This window comes from Entelurus aequoreus, linkage group LG23 (assembly GCF_033978785.1).
Source record: "Entelurus aequoreus isolate RoL-2023_Sb linkage group LG23, RoL_Eaeq_v1.1, whole genome shotgun sequence".
Lineage (NCBI taxonomy): Eukaryota > Metazoa > Chordata > Actinopteri > Syngnathiformes > Syngnathidae > Entelurus > Entelurus aequoreus.
This window is the reverse complement of record NC_084753.1, coordinates 20,093,476-20,111,278: the sequence shown is the minus strand read 5'-3', so window position 1 is coordinate 20,111,278 and position 17,803 is coordinate 20,093,476. Positions and strand designations below refer to the sequence as shown.

Genomic DNA, 17,803 nt, shown 5'->3' with positions numbered 1-17,803 from the left:
GTTCATTACAGCACCAGTCTTAATTACGTATTTTGTAATATTAGAAGTAACTACCAACCAATTGTCAAAATAATGTTAAGATCATTTTGAATCCAACATTATTGATTTATTAGCTAGACAGGATGTGGCTGAACAGCGGACAGGGTCGTAACCTGACTGAGTATATAGGAGGTGATGCGTTATTTATGGCAGTCAGTGAGGTCACGGACAACAACAATGAGCTCCATTCAGCCTATAGTTCAGGACCCTATACCTTACACACACACACGACCTCTTCATGGAAGAAGCCCATAGGAAAAGATTATTCATGATGATGACACCAAATAATAGAACATGGTGGAAAATCTAGATTAACTATTCGCTAAACAGGTGTGATAACTCTTGTGTGCGCTACTGTACTGTATAAGTGAGAGCACAGTTTGATGATAAATATCATTTATTGCGGATCCAACACATCACTCGCACACAGGTTCAGCGTTGTTTACAGTTTCAAGTAAGGTAGCAGGGGAAACATCAATAAGCACATTTAATGACTGTCCTGTTCTATGTAAACGTGAGGCATCATAAAGAGGGCCATCTTTAATGCGTTACTAAAAATCGGACATGTTTCTTTAAAATACTGAGCTCGTACAAGCCGGTTTCTTTGGTTTAATGCTTGCGCACACACAGCATGGCGGGCTGCTGTGTTTTTTTTTTTTTTTGATAGCTTAAAGTAGGCAGCAAAATCCATTTCCATAATCCACTGCAGGGTTCAGGAAGCTTGAAATGAAAAAGGCAAAAAAGTAGCAAAGTGTGAGGAGTCATTTTGGCCTCGTTTTCTCTGAAATAGATTAAGTGACGAAATGAAAAAATCGAGAACGTTTAAGTTTAAACTATATGAACTTGACCCAAATTGTTTTAAATACCGTAGCGCAGTGGTACGTGTACCACTAGTGTGTTACGCAGGCTGCATTTAGTGGTACGCCAAATAATCACTTATTCAAATATTCACAGTGTTACTGTTCAAACTGTAATGATATAATGCCAAAGATAGTAAATATAATTGTTAGATAAAACTTCTGCCATGTTTTTAAAAAGTACATTTTGTCTTTAAATAAATATTTTAATATTCAATAATACTATTTAATATTTTATTTTGACAAACATTTGCATCAATAATGTAATGCAGCTCTGATTTTTTTCTAAAGCGTGACTTTTCAAAGTGTGAGGCTCTACGTATATTGAACACTTGACAATTTTGTCTGCAAATAAATAATTTAATATTCAACTATATTATTATATCATATTTCATTGTGACTTATATTTGGGTCAATACAGCAATAGTACAGCCCGGATTTTCTTCTAAAGCTAGTTTTTTTTTCAAGTGGGAGGCACCAGAAGAGTTCAGGGGAGGGGCAGCGGCATGAGAAAAATAAAGAAAAACATATTTTCAACCTGCTGTTCTAACGTTACGTATGACTAGGCAAAATTAAGTCATTTTTATTTCTCATAGTGAGAAAAATAATATTCCACAATAGTAGTTTTCCGGGTAATCAGGGAGGTCCACTGTGTCACACTTGAGGAAAAAGCCTGCTTCATCCAAAGCTACAGAATGGTAATGTAGTACAAATGTCTCCTCCCACTTTGCTGTTGCATACAATATCTTAATAATATATTTTTAACACCACACACACACAAACAAACACACTAGTCTGACTAAAGTACCAAAGCAGGCAGCATGAGCTGCTATGATATGAGCACCTGTGGAGTTATTCACACGTGGACCAGGACTATAGCGCTTAGATACAGCAGCAAGTGTCCCACTAAAGATTCATGTCTCAGCAGGGTCTGACCTCACTCGCTTACATACGGACTCTCACATGGCACATACCATCAATTAAAAGCAAAAATAAATACAAAGCACACAGTGCTGAAACTTAACTCATCTCTTGACCTTCTCTTCCCTCTTCAACTACATCCTGACTCCCCTCCTCTTCACGCACATCCTCTTACTTACTTGAACCGCCGCATGCCTTAAAAAAGAAACACACACACACACACACACATGCGCCACGGCACAAATCAGTAGGCTTCAGAATCTTCTGCTGGAAAAAAGCAAAATGACAGTGACAAAGACAAACACTGATTCAGAGCTATACATCAGTAGAGGACCAGGCGGCCCTTTTGGTGTCCAGCATTGTGATTGGTTGATTGGCACTTGTGCTCATCAGGAAGTCTCTTCTGTCACCGTTTAGCTCCTCCTTGGCCGGGATGACATCAAGCTGCACGAGGAGAGCGACAGCTCGGTCAGACATAGATGATGATGATAATGTACGATGATAATAGTCGCTTTTACTGTAAAATCTGAATTTGATACTTAGACTGATTTTAAATACAACTTCAGAGGTTCCATTGTATATACTGGAGTTAGCATGGATTAGGCAGACTATTGTCAATAAACGTCCAAATAAGACAGTGAGTTCAATAGGTACAATACTAGGGATGGGTACCTTTCGATACGGTAGCAATTCCCAATACTTGGGAATCTCTACCGGTACCAATTGTATTCTTCTGTCTTTATTCATGTGTTAATTTGTAATGCTATTATTTATTAAGTATGATAACGATGCTGTGTAATTATCTTGATTCCTTACATTTACCGAGTCTCATTTTCAAGTATTATACAGTAGACTTTACATGCAGTTGCAATTCCAAGACAGTAGGTGTGTTGCTTAGTCAGGTAGTAGTATTTGCCATTAAGCTGATTGTAGTATTTTGTTGCACCCTAAATAGTGTTTATACTGTAAGTATTGTACTTATTACTAGACCTTGGCCGATAACACATTTTGCTCGACGATATAATGACCTACAAATTATTGCAGATAAACGATATTATTGCCATTATTATTTTTGATACCAAATTAACCATTGATGTAATGATATTATGCAATGCAATTAACTTGTATTTCTTGTCAATTTTAACATTGTAATTGAAATGTAAACTTTTAAAAACAGAGTTAAAAAAAACAAAATAATAAAAATAAAATATACTGTATGTAAGCAAAATGTTGCACTTGAACAAAACAACACAACCAAAATCAATAAATCAGGTTCTGTCTCTGTTATGTACGGGGTGGGGGACCCTCAAATATACACAACCAACAAATAAATAAAATGGCTAAATAAAGTATCGTTGACCAAAGTGATCGCGGTTAGCATTATTATTATTGTGGTTTTGTTAAATGTATGTTACGATTTAGCATCTACTGTCCTTTTGAGCACCTTCTTTTTCATTTGTTGGCATGGAAAATTGCAGCATTACCTAGAGGCAGTCCGACTGAGTCTGTTCTAAGTCTGAGTGATTGTTGGCAGAATTTGGTCGGTGCCTGTAAACGTACTGAATTTGGTACTAATACTGTCACTACAATGAAATATCAATTGTCTGGAGGTGACTGATCAAGATCTGCTCTGCAATATCATGCTTAGTTTTGTCAGATAAATAATCAAATCAATACAACAATTAATTTTATTGATTGTAGATAGGTCAGTGATTGATAGAATATCACTAATAAATGTGTTTCTCTTCCAGAAGGCACTGATATGACAATACTTACTGATTTTTGTTTGTCCCGTGGTCAAATTTAACCTGCTAAAAGAAGAAATGTTTTAATGAGAAATAAAGCAAGTTGCTACTGAGAAGTTTAACAAGAAGCAGACGCTGCAGGTGCATGCAGTTCCTTTACATCTAAAAATCTAACAGCGTGTGATATACTGCAGTGGACCTCCTGTCTGTGTGTCAAAGGGTTTTAGCAAGTTAACCCTGCAGGTTAGCAATCTTAATGATATGCAGTCTGAACCCGGGGGCAGACCAGGAAGCGGGACTGCACGCTTTGCCTCTGCGGCAGCCGGCACATAGTGAAGTACCGGATATAAAAGTAAGAACGTTAATGAAGCAAGCTGCAGTAAGGAGCGAGGAGAGTTAACGAGGCACATGGTGAGCCATGCACAAAGAAGGAGACAGTGAGCTATTGTAGAGTCTGTTAATTAAAGTACACCTCACATGCTTGTTAAATTAATGTAAATGAGTATGAATCTATAATATAAATGCTGCACACAGGGTTTTCTAAAATGAACAATAGTAAATAATCTTCATTAAATAATAGTTACATAAAATTACCTCTGTCCTTGCCGTTCAGCAACCTCTCCTCTTCCTCACGGCCATCGTCTGGTTAGAAAAAGGTTCAATGTTAGCTGTATGAATATGACAGCAATAAAATATCACCATACTTAACGGGTATATACGAATTAAAATTAATGTATTTAGTCCCATTACAATTTTTACACTTCTGACACAAAACCAATGTTGGAGCTTTGAGTATTGGCCGAAATTGATAACAATCCAGTACGATATCAGCACAAATCATAGTACATAGTTTCAATATTTTGTAATGTGGAATGTTAGAAAAAGTAGTAATAAGTAGGTATGAGAAACACCAACCTTATGATTTATGCTCTTGAAGTGGAAGTTATTTGTTTTTGGCGACATCTCGTGACCACAATAATTCATCAAGTTAACTCATGTTGAATGATGCGGACACGCTTGTTACTGGATACTTTTTCTAATAAGCTTCTTGACCTGCTCAGTGGCCTAGTGGTTAGTGTGTCCGCCCTGAAATCGGTAGGTCGTGAGTTCAAACCCCGGCCGAGTCATGCCAAAGACTATACAAATGGGACCCATTGCCTCCCTGCTTGGCACTCAGAATCAAGAGTTGGAGTTGGGGTTGAATCACCAAAAATTATTCCCGGGCGCAGCCACCACTGCTGCTCACTGCTCCCTTCACCTCCCAGGAGGTGTGGTGAGGATAATCTCACCACACCTATTGTGTGTGACAATCATTGGTACTCTAACTTTTAACTTTAATGTGTAAGTAATATGCAACTATGACTGTTTGATACTTTTTAAACTGCAGTATTGTTCAGTTATGACACTTGATACGTATGTTTAGTTTTTGTGCTATTGTTTGCTTAGCTGTTGTGTAACTGGTAGCACCTGGAAGCCTAGAGCCGGTTGACCTTTTGTAAATTATTTCACTAAAATACGAAAAAAGACCAAACTTGTGTGTTAATTGTAGGACATTTAGATGTTAACTGGCGCTTATATCGGAGATTTTAGATGAAAGCCGATATCATCCGATACTTGTCTTTTGCCGATATCGGACCGACATCTGATATCATAATCGGTTCAGGACACCGCTATATTTTACCTCAAAGCACAAAAACAAGCGGGTGGATTTGTTAGACTGCACAAAAACTATAAAACAATTGTTCACTATTTGTACATGTGCCAGAGCAAGACGCCATTAAATCTTGCAACAAATAGGTATAAAAAAGGCGGAATTAAAAAAAAGGAATTTACGCCGTAACAATAGATGTGTTACAGCTCAATAATTGTCATTTTGTAAGTGGCGAGCCAAATAACATACAAATAAATACAGTATAAATAATAATAAAAGCATAGTTTAATTCTTGATGGAGGTCCCCCAGAATGATCTCATCACCATACATCATTATCTTTGTGTCAACAAAACCTATGTTACAGAGTTATTCTGGTTTAATCTGCTGCCTCTTTATGTTCAGAATATGCAATGCAGATTGCAGGAACACAGTGTTGTCAGCGTGACCCACATGTATGGCGGTTCATAATTATTTTCACTATTGCTCTTGCATTTTATTGTTTGTTTGTTAGTAACATATACATAAGCATAGTGCAACATCATTAGGTTATATAGTTTTTTTCCCCTCAGTCTTGTATCATGTTGTAAATAAATTGGAGGAGCGCATAGAAAGTAGTTTTGTTTGTTTTAGTTTTGTTTGGACACCATTTGTCTGGAGGGCTAACTGTACACTGCACGTTCAGCACTAGACACCGTGTGTGTGTGTGTGTGTGTGTGTGTGTGTGTGTGTGTGTGTGTGTGTGTGTGTGTGTGTGTGTGTGTGTGTGTGTGTACCTGAATGAAGCTCTTTGACCAGTGAGGACACTGTGTTGGTGATGGAGTCGGCTGCCACAAGGAGGTCATTCCTCAGGTTTCTTCTGGGGCCTGATCACATTCAAGAAAGAAAAACAAATCCTATTACGGTAATTTTATATTTTGTTGCAAAGCCAGAATATTTGCTACGTCTCACAAAAATGGTGCGAGTACTGTAGGCCTGGACCGATAATACATTTTGCTGGACGATATATTGTCCAACAAACTATTGCCGATAAACGATATTAGTCAGCATTATTTTGAGACCAATTTAAGCACTAATGTAATCACAATATATAATGGCAATAATGCAAGTATTTCTTTCAAACCCAATAAACTTTGATATTCTTTGTGTTTCAGTTTTATGCTCCTAAAATCTGGAATGGTCTTCCAGAAGATGTGAGACAGGCTTTAATGTTGGCAATGTTCAAATCCAGACTGAAAACACTTTTTAAAAATGTTGCATATGACAATAGGAAGTATTTAATCTACACTCTTTGATTTTAATTTGAATGATGGTTGTTATTTACAATGATTATATTTTATAATTGTAATTTTAATTATGATTATTGTTATGATTTTTTTATTTTTGTAATTTTCTGTAAAGCACTTTGATTTGCCTTGTGTACGAATTGTGCTTTGAAAAATAAATTTGCCTTGGATTTCCTTGATGTCTCAGGGTTTTTTTTACCGTTATACCTGGAATGTTAAGAACTTTTAATCGTTATACATAAGTAAATTTTTAAAAAATAACTCAATGTCTTTCAGCAAATGTTGCACTAAACATTGAACAATTTGAATTGCAGTTTTTTCCCTGTTAAAAAAAAAACTGGTTCTGGTGGTTTGTTTAGTTTTTTGTTACCAATCACTTTCCAACAATTTGGCCATATTTGCTTGTTTGTCCGTGTTGATGGGCTCATCTTTGTGGAGGGGGGCGTGGCCTGCGGGCCTGCTGCGGAACGGGGTGTGCCAGGACCGGCCTCGAAGACAGCGACAGGTGAGTAGATGGCCCCGGTGGGCCTTGTTATCTAATCACCTGTCGCCTTTATTAGCAGCAGCCGGAATGAGACACGTTGTTGGAGTTGGAGGTGCTGATGAGCGGCCGCAGGAAGAAAAGACATTGTGCTGGAAAGCAGAAGCCTATTGCTATTTATGAAAATAAAACAGTGTTATACCCTGAATTCCAGGCTCTCCTGGCAGTGTGTGGTGGTCCGAAAAACCCACTAGAGGGCAACTTCTACAATCTTGCTCACTCTTTTGAAGTCAACATATTCCCACACTGGACATTTGGCTTTGCAATCATCTTTTTTCCTCCTAATTTTTGTTACCCTGCGGTGCTTCTTACGAGCGAGTCGTGATTAGAGAGGCTCTCTGCCCGCGCCTCCTGTGTGTGCCCACTGAGACAAAGATTGTGGATGGTCGACATGAGGATTCACACCAATCATTTAATCCTGCTATTGAGTAAACGTGCTAAAGTGTTGAGAGCGATGCACAGAGTGAACCCTCTTGCACCCTATTTGAAAGTGAACAAGAAAAAAAAAAACATACGCGGGCATGGCAATTTATCGTTTCGTTAATTGATCAGGTATACATAACAAAGAGGCTAGTGAGTGATACCTTGGGCGAAAGCCTCCTGTACATCTCCGCCCACCCCAGCGAGGGAGTCTTGGGGCGAATACATCTGGGGTGACGCGGTACCCATAGAGCGGACAGGCGATGGACTCGGACGGGAAGGAAAAGCGTTGGAAGAACCAGCTGCCTGCGCCTAAAAGAAATGTATTTGGGAATATTATTCTGAATAGATGAACACATACGTGTTTATTTAAAGCAGGAGTGTCCAAACTTTTTCCAGTGAGGGCCACATACAGAATAATTAAAGTATGCGGGGCCCAATTTGATAATTTTTTTACATAAAAGATACTACTAAAACCAAAACATCCATCCATCCATCCATTTTCTACCACTTGTCCCTTTTGGGGTCGCGGGGGGTGCTGGATTTGGGCGGAAGGCAGGGTACACCCTGGACAAGTCGACACCTCATCACAGGGCCAACACAGATAGACAGACAACATTCACACTCACATTCACACACTAGGGTCAATTTAGTGTTGCCAATCAACCTATCACCAGGTGCATGTCTTTGGAGGTGGGAGGAAGCCGGAGTACCCGGAGGGAACCCACGCAGTCACGGGGAGAACGTGCAAACTCCACACAGAAAGATCCCGAGCCCGGGATTGAACTCAGGAGTACTCAGGACCTTCGTATTGTTAGGCACATGCACTAACCCCTGTGCCACCGTGCTGCCCATAAACCACAACAATGTAGGTAAATTTCTGCTAATATCCAGACAAAACATCCACATCTTATGTTTATATTATAGTAAAGTTGTCAAAATTAACGAGTTAACTCATATTATTAAATACAATAAAATATTGCATTAATCATGTACACAATTTGAGTAATCATGCAATTTATTTTGCCCTTACAAGCTTTTTTACTTTAACCGCTTTACGGCCAGTGATCAGCTCAATGCATACGTCAGTATAAAAATGAGTGAGGAGACTGACTGGTGTACTCGTTGGCAAATTTTACTCCAAAATACAGCCTGAAAGAACTTCAGATAAAACTGTTGCCAAGTTTTGTGCAAATAAATGACTTGAATTCAAGTAAAATGTTTTACAACGTTCCTGGATGACATTCTGACAATACATTTGTATTTTTGTACAAATATTGGTGTATTTTCTACAGCAAATTTTAATTATGCAAGAGTAATCACCTGTGTTTAATCATGATTAATCCAAATTCCAAAATGTATATAATCTAATTTTTAAAAAATTATAATTTGACAGCGCTTTATCATAGATAAAGCATATAATTAATGATTATTTTCACAATGATTTTATTTTTATTTATGTTTTTATTCACCTTCTTGTAATTGTATGCATCTTTAAAGCACTTTAAAAATACCCTTGCGTATTGTACCCTGAAATAAATTAGCCTCGCCTAATACAACCCCCTTGATTTATTTGTTATTATTACATTATTTTTATACACCGCCAATTTAACCGGTCTTGAAAACGTAACATATCTTGGAAGAAATTTGTACACACGGATGTACGGAAATCATTAAAGACCAGTAAGACGTACAGGTCGTCAGCTATTATGGTTTTCAGGTCCCATTTGTGTGGGTAATCAGGCTAATAACATGTTTTCATAGTTTTGTGCGTAATGTTTTAATCTAGGATGTATTTATTTTGGCTTTAAAATATGTTGCAGGCCGCACTTTGGACACCCCTGATTTAAAGCATTCATTGTAAAATGTATTGCTATAAAACAAACTTATACTGAGTTCTGCCTCCTATTGTAAATCCAAATGATTCAGGCCTTCAAAAGAGGTGGGTTTAACTTACTGCCTGTCGCTGTTCCTCATCCTACAGGGTCAGAGCGCGGGCAGGTGGAAACAAAGGAAGAAAAGAGCATGGAAAGAAAAGAGGTCAGATACAAACAGCGCGAGAGCAGGCCCGACTCTCAAAGAAGAAAGGGGAAGTGAAAGTAAGGTGAGATGTGAAGAATAAGGGACACGTTGCCATCTTTTGTGTCGATTAGACAAAATGCCACTCTGAATTTGTGTGTGTGTCACCTTGAGAAGCTTCATCAATCCCTCCAGCTGCACCATCAGTTCTCTTCTGCTCTCTTGTAAAGACGACATCCTCTGCTCCAGCTCATCTTTTCTCTGTCTGCAACACAGCAAATCACTGCTGTCACTTCAGAGACAGAAAGTCCGTTTACTGAGATAGGAAGATTCAAAATGACTGAAACATGTCAAAACTCTGTACAGACCCACACCGGCAGAAATTCAATGAAAAACGACAAAAGGGTGTAAAATATCTTGATCGGTAAGTTACTAATAACAACGGCTGCAATTTAAGCGCTTAGAGATTTTCTGACAGTAACTCACACTAGCGACTTAATAGGCAACAACGATACAGAGATCCACTCCAAAAAGTGTCTCAAAGATTAGGCAAGTGGGCAAACAAGGATGTATGATGCTAATTTATCAAACAGCTAAAAAGTAGCTAAGAATTATGGCATCCTCAGCTACAAATGAGCAGGAAGTGACAAACATTGTGCGGAAGTGTAAAAGTAAGTGCTCCACTGACTGCCATGATATCAACATGATATTGGTTCAAAAAGTTATACTGAATATTGTAAAACTCTTAACTTATATATGTAACCTATCATTCCAGACTGGCTGTTTTCCAAGTCAAATAAAAATCGCTAAGGTAACTCCGCTCTTCAAAAGTGACAGCAAACACGCTTTCACCAATTACAGACCAATCTCTCTTTTGCCTCAGTTCTCAAAAATCTTAGAGAAACTATTTCACTTTCGACTTGAATCTTTTCTTGAGAAGCATCATATAATCAATGACGGTCAGTATGGCTTTAGGGCCAAACGAACAACCTCAATGGCGATAACTGAAGCTATTGAAGAAATTACTAATGCACTGGAGCATAAAAGATATGCAGTTGGTATTTTTATTGATCTAAAGAAAGCCTTTTATACCATTAATCATTCAATTCTACTAGATAAATGGGAAGATATGGAATTAGGGGGCTGGCTGGTGACTGGTTAAAAAGTTATTTAACAGGGAGGGTATAGTTTGTGAAAATGGGTCAATTTTTATCTGATACTCTTGGCATTGCTTGTGGTGTCCCCCAAGGGTCCGTGTTGGGGCCAAAACGGTTTAATGTATATATTAATGATATGTTTAATACATCCAAAGTGCTGAAATTTATACTATTTGCAGACACAAATATATTCTACAGTAGTGATGACTATAATGAGCTCATAAGTACAGTAAACACAGAACTAAACATAGTAAAAAAAATGGATGGACACAAATAAATTATCTTTGAATATAAATAAAACTAAGATAGTGATGTTTGTAAATCGCAACATAACATCTGAACAGAAAATAAGTATTGATGGTACCCAAATTGAAATCGTAAATGAGAATACATTTTTGGGAGTAATAATTGATAGTAAACTATCATGGAAACCTCATGTCAGACACATTAAAACAAAAATCTCCAAAAGCCTCTCAATTATAAACAAAGCAAAACTATACCTCAATGAAAATGCACTCCGTACTCTATACTGCACCTTGGTACTGCCATACCTTACATACTGTGCTGTAGTATGGGGGAATGCTTACCACAACACAATTCATCCTCTGATCATAGTACAGAAAAGAGCAGTGCGGATCATTCACAACGTTGGTTACTTAGAACATACTCATAATCTGTTTATGCAATCAAAGTTGCTCAAATTTGATGACCTTGTTAAATATAATACATTAATTGTGACGACCAGGTCGCATAATGATGCGAATGTTTGTTCTCCCAGGGATGCAGATCGGGCTTCGGACACAGCTTGCAGGTAAAGAATGATTTATTTAAGAAATAAATAATACTGGAACAAACAAAAACGTGCTCATAGCACTTAAGGTAGAAACAAAAGGAGCTAGCGTGGGAGCTAGAAGGTAAACATTAAACAGAGCCTTTAGCGTGGGAGAAGAAGGTTAACAGAGCAGGAAACAAAAGTCGTCATCTGTTGTGTGAAAACAAACTACGAAGCAAGACAGACTGAATGGGAAGGCAGGTTTAAATAATGACAGTGATGACAAAAAGGTGCGTGTCGGAAACCCAAGCGGCAGGTGAAAGTAATCAGTTGCTATGGTAACCAACTCAGAGGTGCATAAACAGGAACTAGAAGGAGACCAAGACTAACAGAAAAACACAAGTGACGCGAAAACCCAAACAGAACACGATCCGCGCAGCGGATCACAACATTAATAATCTTATATAAGGCATTTAACAAATTATTGCCGCATAACCTAAAACGTTTTTTTATAAGACGAGTGCAGGCTCATAACTTGAGAAGCTTTGGATATTTCTTATTGCCGAGAGCTCAAACCACTCGTAAACGTTTTTGTGTGTCTGTATGCGGAGTAAAACTATGGAACAAACTGGACTTACAACACAAGCAATGCCAAACTATTAATTGATTTAAACTATTATACAAACATGGGGTCTGGTTCAAATATAGAGATGAGGGTCTTTAATTTGACCTGCTGCTGTACTCTGTCTCAAAGTGTTAACATGTGCTCAATGTTTCCTTACCATTATTGCTATGTTGTCTATTACCATTATTGCTTTGTTGTCTATTACCATTGTTGGTATATTCATTATTCCTACATTGTTGATACAAATGATTGTTACAGTGTAATAATTATTGTTACCTGTGGTAATGCCACTATGATACAACATCTGTATTATAATCCTTGAACAAAGTAAGAGTGAAACTCATGTGATTAATCACTGAATGGAGAACTGGGGGTGGGGATGGTATTTTTTTTTTTTTTTTTTTTGGTCATAAATTAATACAATCATGTGTGCTTACGGACTGTATCCCTGCAGACTGTATTGATCTATATTGATATATAATGTAGGAACCAGAAATATTAATAACAGAAAGAAACAACCCTTTTGTGCGAATGAGTGTGAATGAGTGTAAATGGGGGAGGGAGGTTTTTTGGGTTGGTGCACTAATTGTTAGTGTATCTTGTGTTTTTTATGTTGATTTAATAAAAAAAAAATTTACATTTTTTTTTTTTTGTATTTCTTGTGCGGCCCGGTACCAATCGATCCACGAACCGGTACCGGGCCGCGGCCCGGTGGTTGGGGACCACTGCTGTAAATTACGTAGCACAGGGACCTTTACACCACGTGATGTTTAACTTAAATTCAAATGCTCAAATTATTGTTAATACAGGTTACACATTGGAATAACAACAACAACACAAAGGGATTAATTCACTTTGATAAAAATTGTATTATAATGATAACATGATATGATGAATGGGACCAAAAAGTATTTAATAAAGTCGTTATCAAATACTTTTTGGTCCCATTTGGTTTAATAAAACATTTGGAGTGTTTCTGTATTTGTATCTGAAGCAGCACTATCTATACTTTGACTTTGTCTTAAAGGGGAAGTGCTGTTTTTTTTTTTTCCTATCATTCACAATCATTATGAAAGACATGACGACGGATGGATTTATTTTTATGCATTGTACATATTAAATAAACGTAGCAGAGCCAATGGGAGCTCCTCTATTTCGCCCATAAAATCCAATAAAAAACCATTCAAAAACCGCCATCATTACTCCATTTACATTTCGTGACTTAAATATTAATCAAGTATTAGTGATATTGTTATTATAAGCGCTAACGCAGACAAACTATTTATAGCAGTGCTGTGATCACTTCCGTGTCTCCCTATGTTTAACATCATCGAGTGGTCTGCTGCTTTGCCGCTTCCTTGCTCCCTGGAAGTATTGTAGATCATAAATCATGCATCTCACTGGGACAGAAGAAGTTTGATGGGGTAATCCGACAAGTTGGTACACTTTGACAGCCATTTAGGACCCGGAAATGGCGAGAAAGACACAAAGACGTTTGGTCCCCCCCAAACCAGCTTCTTCGTGAATATGATAAGTCATTCTTCACCTAAATGGGAATATATGAACATCCCAGCAGTCGGCATCCTAATGACAGCAGACTTTGTACAGTAAGTGATGTTTTATCATGTTTGCTGTCTCTCATAAAGTCTTCAGTGAGTGATAATCAGTAATGAAAAAAAAAAAAAGTAAATGTTGTGATTAGGGATGATACTCGAAACCGATTTTCCCGGTTGTTTGATAAGAAAAGAACCGAGTCCTTGGACTCGAATCCCTTTTTGAGAACCGGTACCCGTTATCGAGACCACTATAGTAAAGAAAAAGAGTTGGTTCTTTATTCGAATGCCTGGGAACGAATCCCGTCCCGACCAGAAATGCCCCGTGGGACATCACAAGAAATGACGTCACGTAGTTCAGTCATTAGGCGCAGATAGGGAAAGCAGGAAAAACAATGGACCGGAAAAAGCGCTCCAAGGTGTAATAAAGTTCAAAACAAAAGGTATAATCTAATGAATAACTTTACTGAGAGATTTGAGCAGGGTACAAACACATGACGAACACTTTTACGACCAACCGGAAACATAGCAACCAGGCTAGCAACGCACCTCCTTTACGGCAGCTGTCGCAACATTCTTAAAGCAACCGCAGCACATACATATATATACAACATATATGACATGATCTCCCTTTTTTAACTTTTGTTTTTCTTTCCTCGTAAACAAAACAAAATCACACTGTATATGTGTTGTCTGTCTAATTATAAATAATGCAGACGAGGCGTGTTGGCTGAGTTCTTGACGTTTACTTTCACAGCGTGCTCATAACCTCATTCTTAGCTGCCGGGTGGCAACATGCAACAACACTTTTCGGGGCTACCGCGTATGCTCGTCACTCCCGTTGCATGCTGGGTAGTGTAGTTGTTATATCCCTAGCTCATAACATCACATCTTTCCCCCTATAAAGAAATAATGTTAACTCAATAAAGTGTACTTCTTTTTTTAGCTTTAACTTTTCATTTTTTAGCATTGTAACCACATTTGCAAACAACTTTTCTCTTCATAGAATTTTCTTTCAATAAAGAAATAAAGTGCAAAAAAGTCAAAGCATCATAACAAACAGTTATGACTAGAGATGTCCGATAATATCGGTCTGCCGATATTTTGGGCCGATAAATGCGTTAAAATGTAATATCGGAAATTATCGGTATCAATTTTTTTTATTATCAGTATCGTTTTTTTTTGTTTTTTTTTATTAAATCCACATAAAAAACACAAGATATACTTACAATTAGTGCACCAACCCAAAAAACCTCCCTCCCCCATTTGCACTCATTCACACAAAAGGGTTGTTTCTTTCTGTTATTAATATTCTGGTTCCTACATTATATATCAATATATATCAATACAGTCTGCAAGGGATACAGTCCGTAAGCACACATGATTGTGCGTGCTGCTGGTCCACTAATAATACTAACCTTTAACAGTTAATTTTTACAAATTTTCATTAATTATTAGTTTCTATGTAACTGTTTTTATATTGTTTTACTTTCTTTTTTATTCAAGAAAATGTTTTTAATTTATTTATCTTATTTTATTTGATTCATTTTTTTAAAAAGTACCTTATCTTCACCATACCTGGTTGTTCAAATTAGGCATAATAATGTGTTAATTCCACGACTGTATATATCGGTTGATATCGGTATCGGTTGATATCGGTATCGGTAATTAAAGAGTTGGACAATATCGGCATATCGGATATCGGCAAAAAGCCATTATCGGACATCCCTAGTTATGACAAATAGCAGCAGAAGTGCACTTTTTGGAGAGCTGTATTATTTTCAGTTTTGTGCCCAAGGGACTGATTTTATTTAACACTATATTATTATTTATACACCTATAGTGATCACAGAGACAGGTTGTTTTTGTGTTACTGTATATATTTGTTTTTCTGAAAAATCCCACTTAATATACTTTGGGTAACAACAGTCAATATTTATTTATTTTATTTTATTTTTTTAGGGGGGTAACAGTCAATATTTATTTATTAGATTTTATTTTTTTCTTATATAATAAAAGTGAGCTTTTGTTAAACCAAATATTGTCTGTTTTTTTCCCGTATACAACAACCTATCTGGACTCAATAAGAGAATCGATTAGGAATCAGTTCGATAAGAGGATTCGATAATAGGCTCAAACTCGATAATTTCTTATCAAACATCATCCCTAGTTGTGATGCTTTTTTGAAATTAATGCGCCACGTATGCTTAAAATGATCAAAATACGGAAATATTAAATATTATTATAAATGTGCCGTTACTACATTACATATATAGTTACGTCATGTATATAAAATCTCAATGGTGGTATTTGGATGTTTTTAAGGGCTTTATAGGCGGAATTGTGCGGCTCCCATAGGCTCCATTGTAAGCAAACTTTAATGGAATTTATTTAATAATTAGAATGCAAAAAAAAAAACATCCATCGTCCTGTCTCTCATAATGATTGTGAACGATAGGCAAAATTGCAAAAAAGTGCAGTTCCCCTTTAAAGTCTAGTTCAGGGAAATATTTCAGCTTAGCTATATAATCCTCCATATTGGCAGACACATTCATTCATTCGTTTAATTTCATTCAAGCAGTAAAACAACAGTTTTTGCATCTGACAAAAAAACACAAACATTGGCTTCCTGTATTACAAATGCAATGTCTGTTATAAAGTGTAAAAAAAAAGAAAAAAAGCTTCCGCTGGTTAAACATTAAAGAGACATGCGTCTGTTACCTCGATCGACCCCACTTCTGGCTTGCACATCAGAGTACCTAAGCCTCTAGCTTCTCTATGCTCGGTTTTACAGTCCGATTATCAAGAATATTGATGTCACACTTACATTGGTTAAGGGGTTGTATTAAGATTTTTTTTATACATTAAAAACACTTCCTTGTGGCTTACATAACATGTAATAGTGCTTCTTTGGTCCAAATTTTGCATAAATTGTTTTACAGCACATCTTCAAGCTGCTTTCCGACCGTCTCTTTAGGATGCGCCGTTTTGTGAGTAGTCTTTTTGACGTGCCTCTTCTTCGACTGCGTCTTCTCCACCACCTTCTTTGTTGTAGTGTTTAGCGCTTCCATAGCGAGCTTACTGACAGATATGAGTTTGATTTATGTGCTAATTTGTATTAGAAATGGCAACAGTGCAGGATGAATGTTAGGGATGTCATGGTATGAAATTTTCTTAGCGCAGTTATTGTGATAAAAAATATCACAGTTGTTATTATCGCAGTACTTTTAAATGTGCTCAACATTTTCAAAAAGTACTTACTGTATACTGAAATCTTTTAACCAAGTTTTATTTTTTTTTAAACAAATTCAAAATGATTTCCTTTGTTGAAGAAACATTATTGTAAATAAAATGTATTGTGCATATGAAAGCAACACAAGTGCGAAGTATAATGGCAGAAACCAAATAATAAAACATTTAAAAAAAAAAAAAAGTGAAAATTGTGCAAGATGGCACTTTATGGATATAAGGGCTAAACAATTAAAACAAATGTAAACATTTTGCAAGATGGCACCTGATGGCCATAAGACGTAAGTGCACTTTTTGTCCATATAGATAAAAATAGTGTTCATGTATGAGATCCAGTCTTATACATAGAGCTGCACGATTATGGCCAAAAAGATAATCACGATCATTCATTATGGTAGGTAAAACAGTGTTGGAGTGGGGTGTGAACGTGACATAATTTGTAAAGTCTAAAAAAAAGGCTATAGATAAACGTTATTCATTTATTTAAAGACAAATATTTGTATTTGTGTTCATTAATAGTATCAATGTGTCAGCTTTTTTTCATTACATTACGTCTTTCTCTCTCTTTTTACATTTTGAAAAGAGAGTGGTATTTTTTTAAGTTATGTACATTTTGTGTACATAGACATGTACTAAATGTATGTACATGTACATGCTACATCGGGACAAATCTATTAAGAGTTTGGGCATAAATTGTCGTATAGGAATTTACAATACGCAATAAAACATTAACAAAATGCTATGTGACATGAGTGTTTTTTTAAGTAATAACTTTGTAATGAAAAACCCACAAGTAATGGGAAAAAAAACCATGGTGTTTACTTTTTGATATAAATATAAAAGAAAAAGCAGTTTGGTTAATAAAGAAAGTCAAATTAACAAGCTTTGTTCTTCCCCAACAACACAGTCTGCATTCAATTCGATGAGATGACAAAACATTTTAGCTAGTATTGATGTTATTACAACACTA

General features: G+C 36.7%; 1 protein-coding gene across 6 annotated transcripts in view; it reads right to left on the bottom strand.

Moving 5' to 3' along the window:
• Positions 1–418: 418 nt before the first annotated feature.
• LOC133640975 (dystrobrevin beta-like) overlaps positions 419–17,803 on the bottom strand; it is a 72,845-nt gene continuing 55,460 nt past the window's right edge. For 3 of the 6 annotated variants that reach the window (XM_062034721.1, XM_062034726.1, XM_062034722.1), the window contains 7 exons: positions 9,646–9,742; positions 9,416–9,436; positions 7,623–7,770; positions 5,988–6,077; positions 4,157–4,204; positions 3,594–3,628; positions 419–2,261 (listed from right to left, as the gene is read on the bottom strand). In XM_062034721.1, coding sequence (XP_061890705.1) covers positions 3,621–3,628; positions 4,157–4,204; positions 5,988–6,077; positions 7,623–7,770; positions 9,416–9,436; positions 9,646–9,742 — 412 coding nt within the window. In that variant the 3' untranslated portion in view covers positions 419–2,261; positions 3,594–3,620. The remainder of the gene's footprint in view (positions 2,262–3,593; positions 3,629–4,156; positions 4,205–5,987; positions 6,078–7,622; positions 7,771–9,415; positions 9,437–9,645; positions 9,743–17,803) is intronic. The other 3 variants (XM_062034723.1, XM_062034724.1, XM_062034725.1) reach the window with 3 other exon arrangements.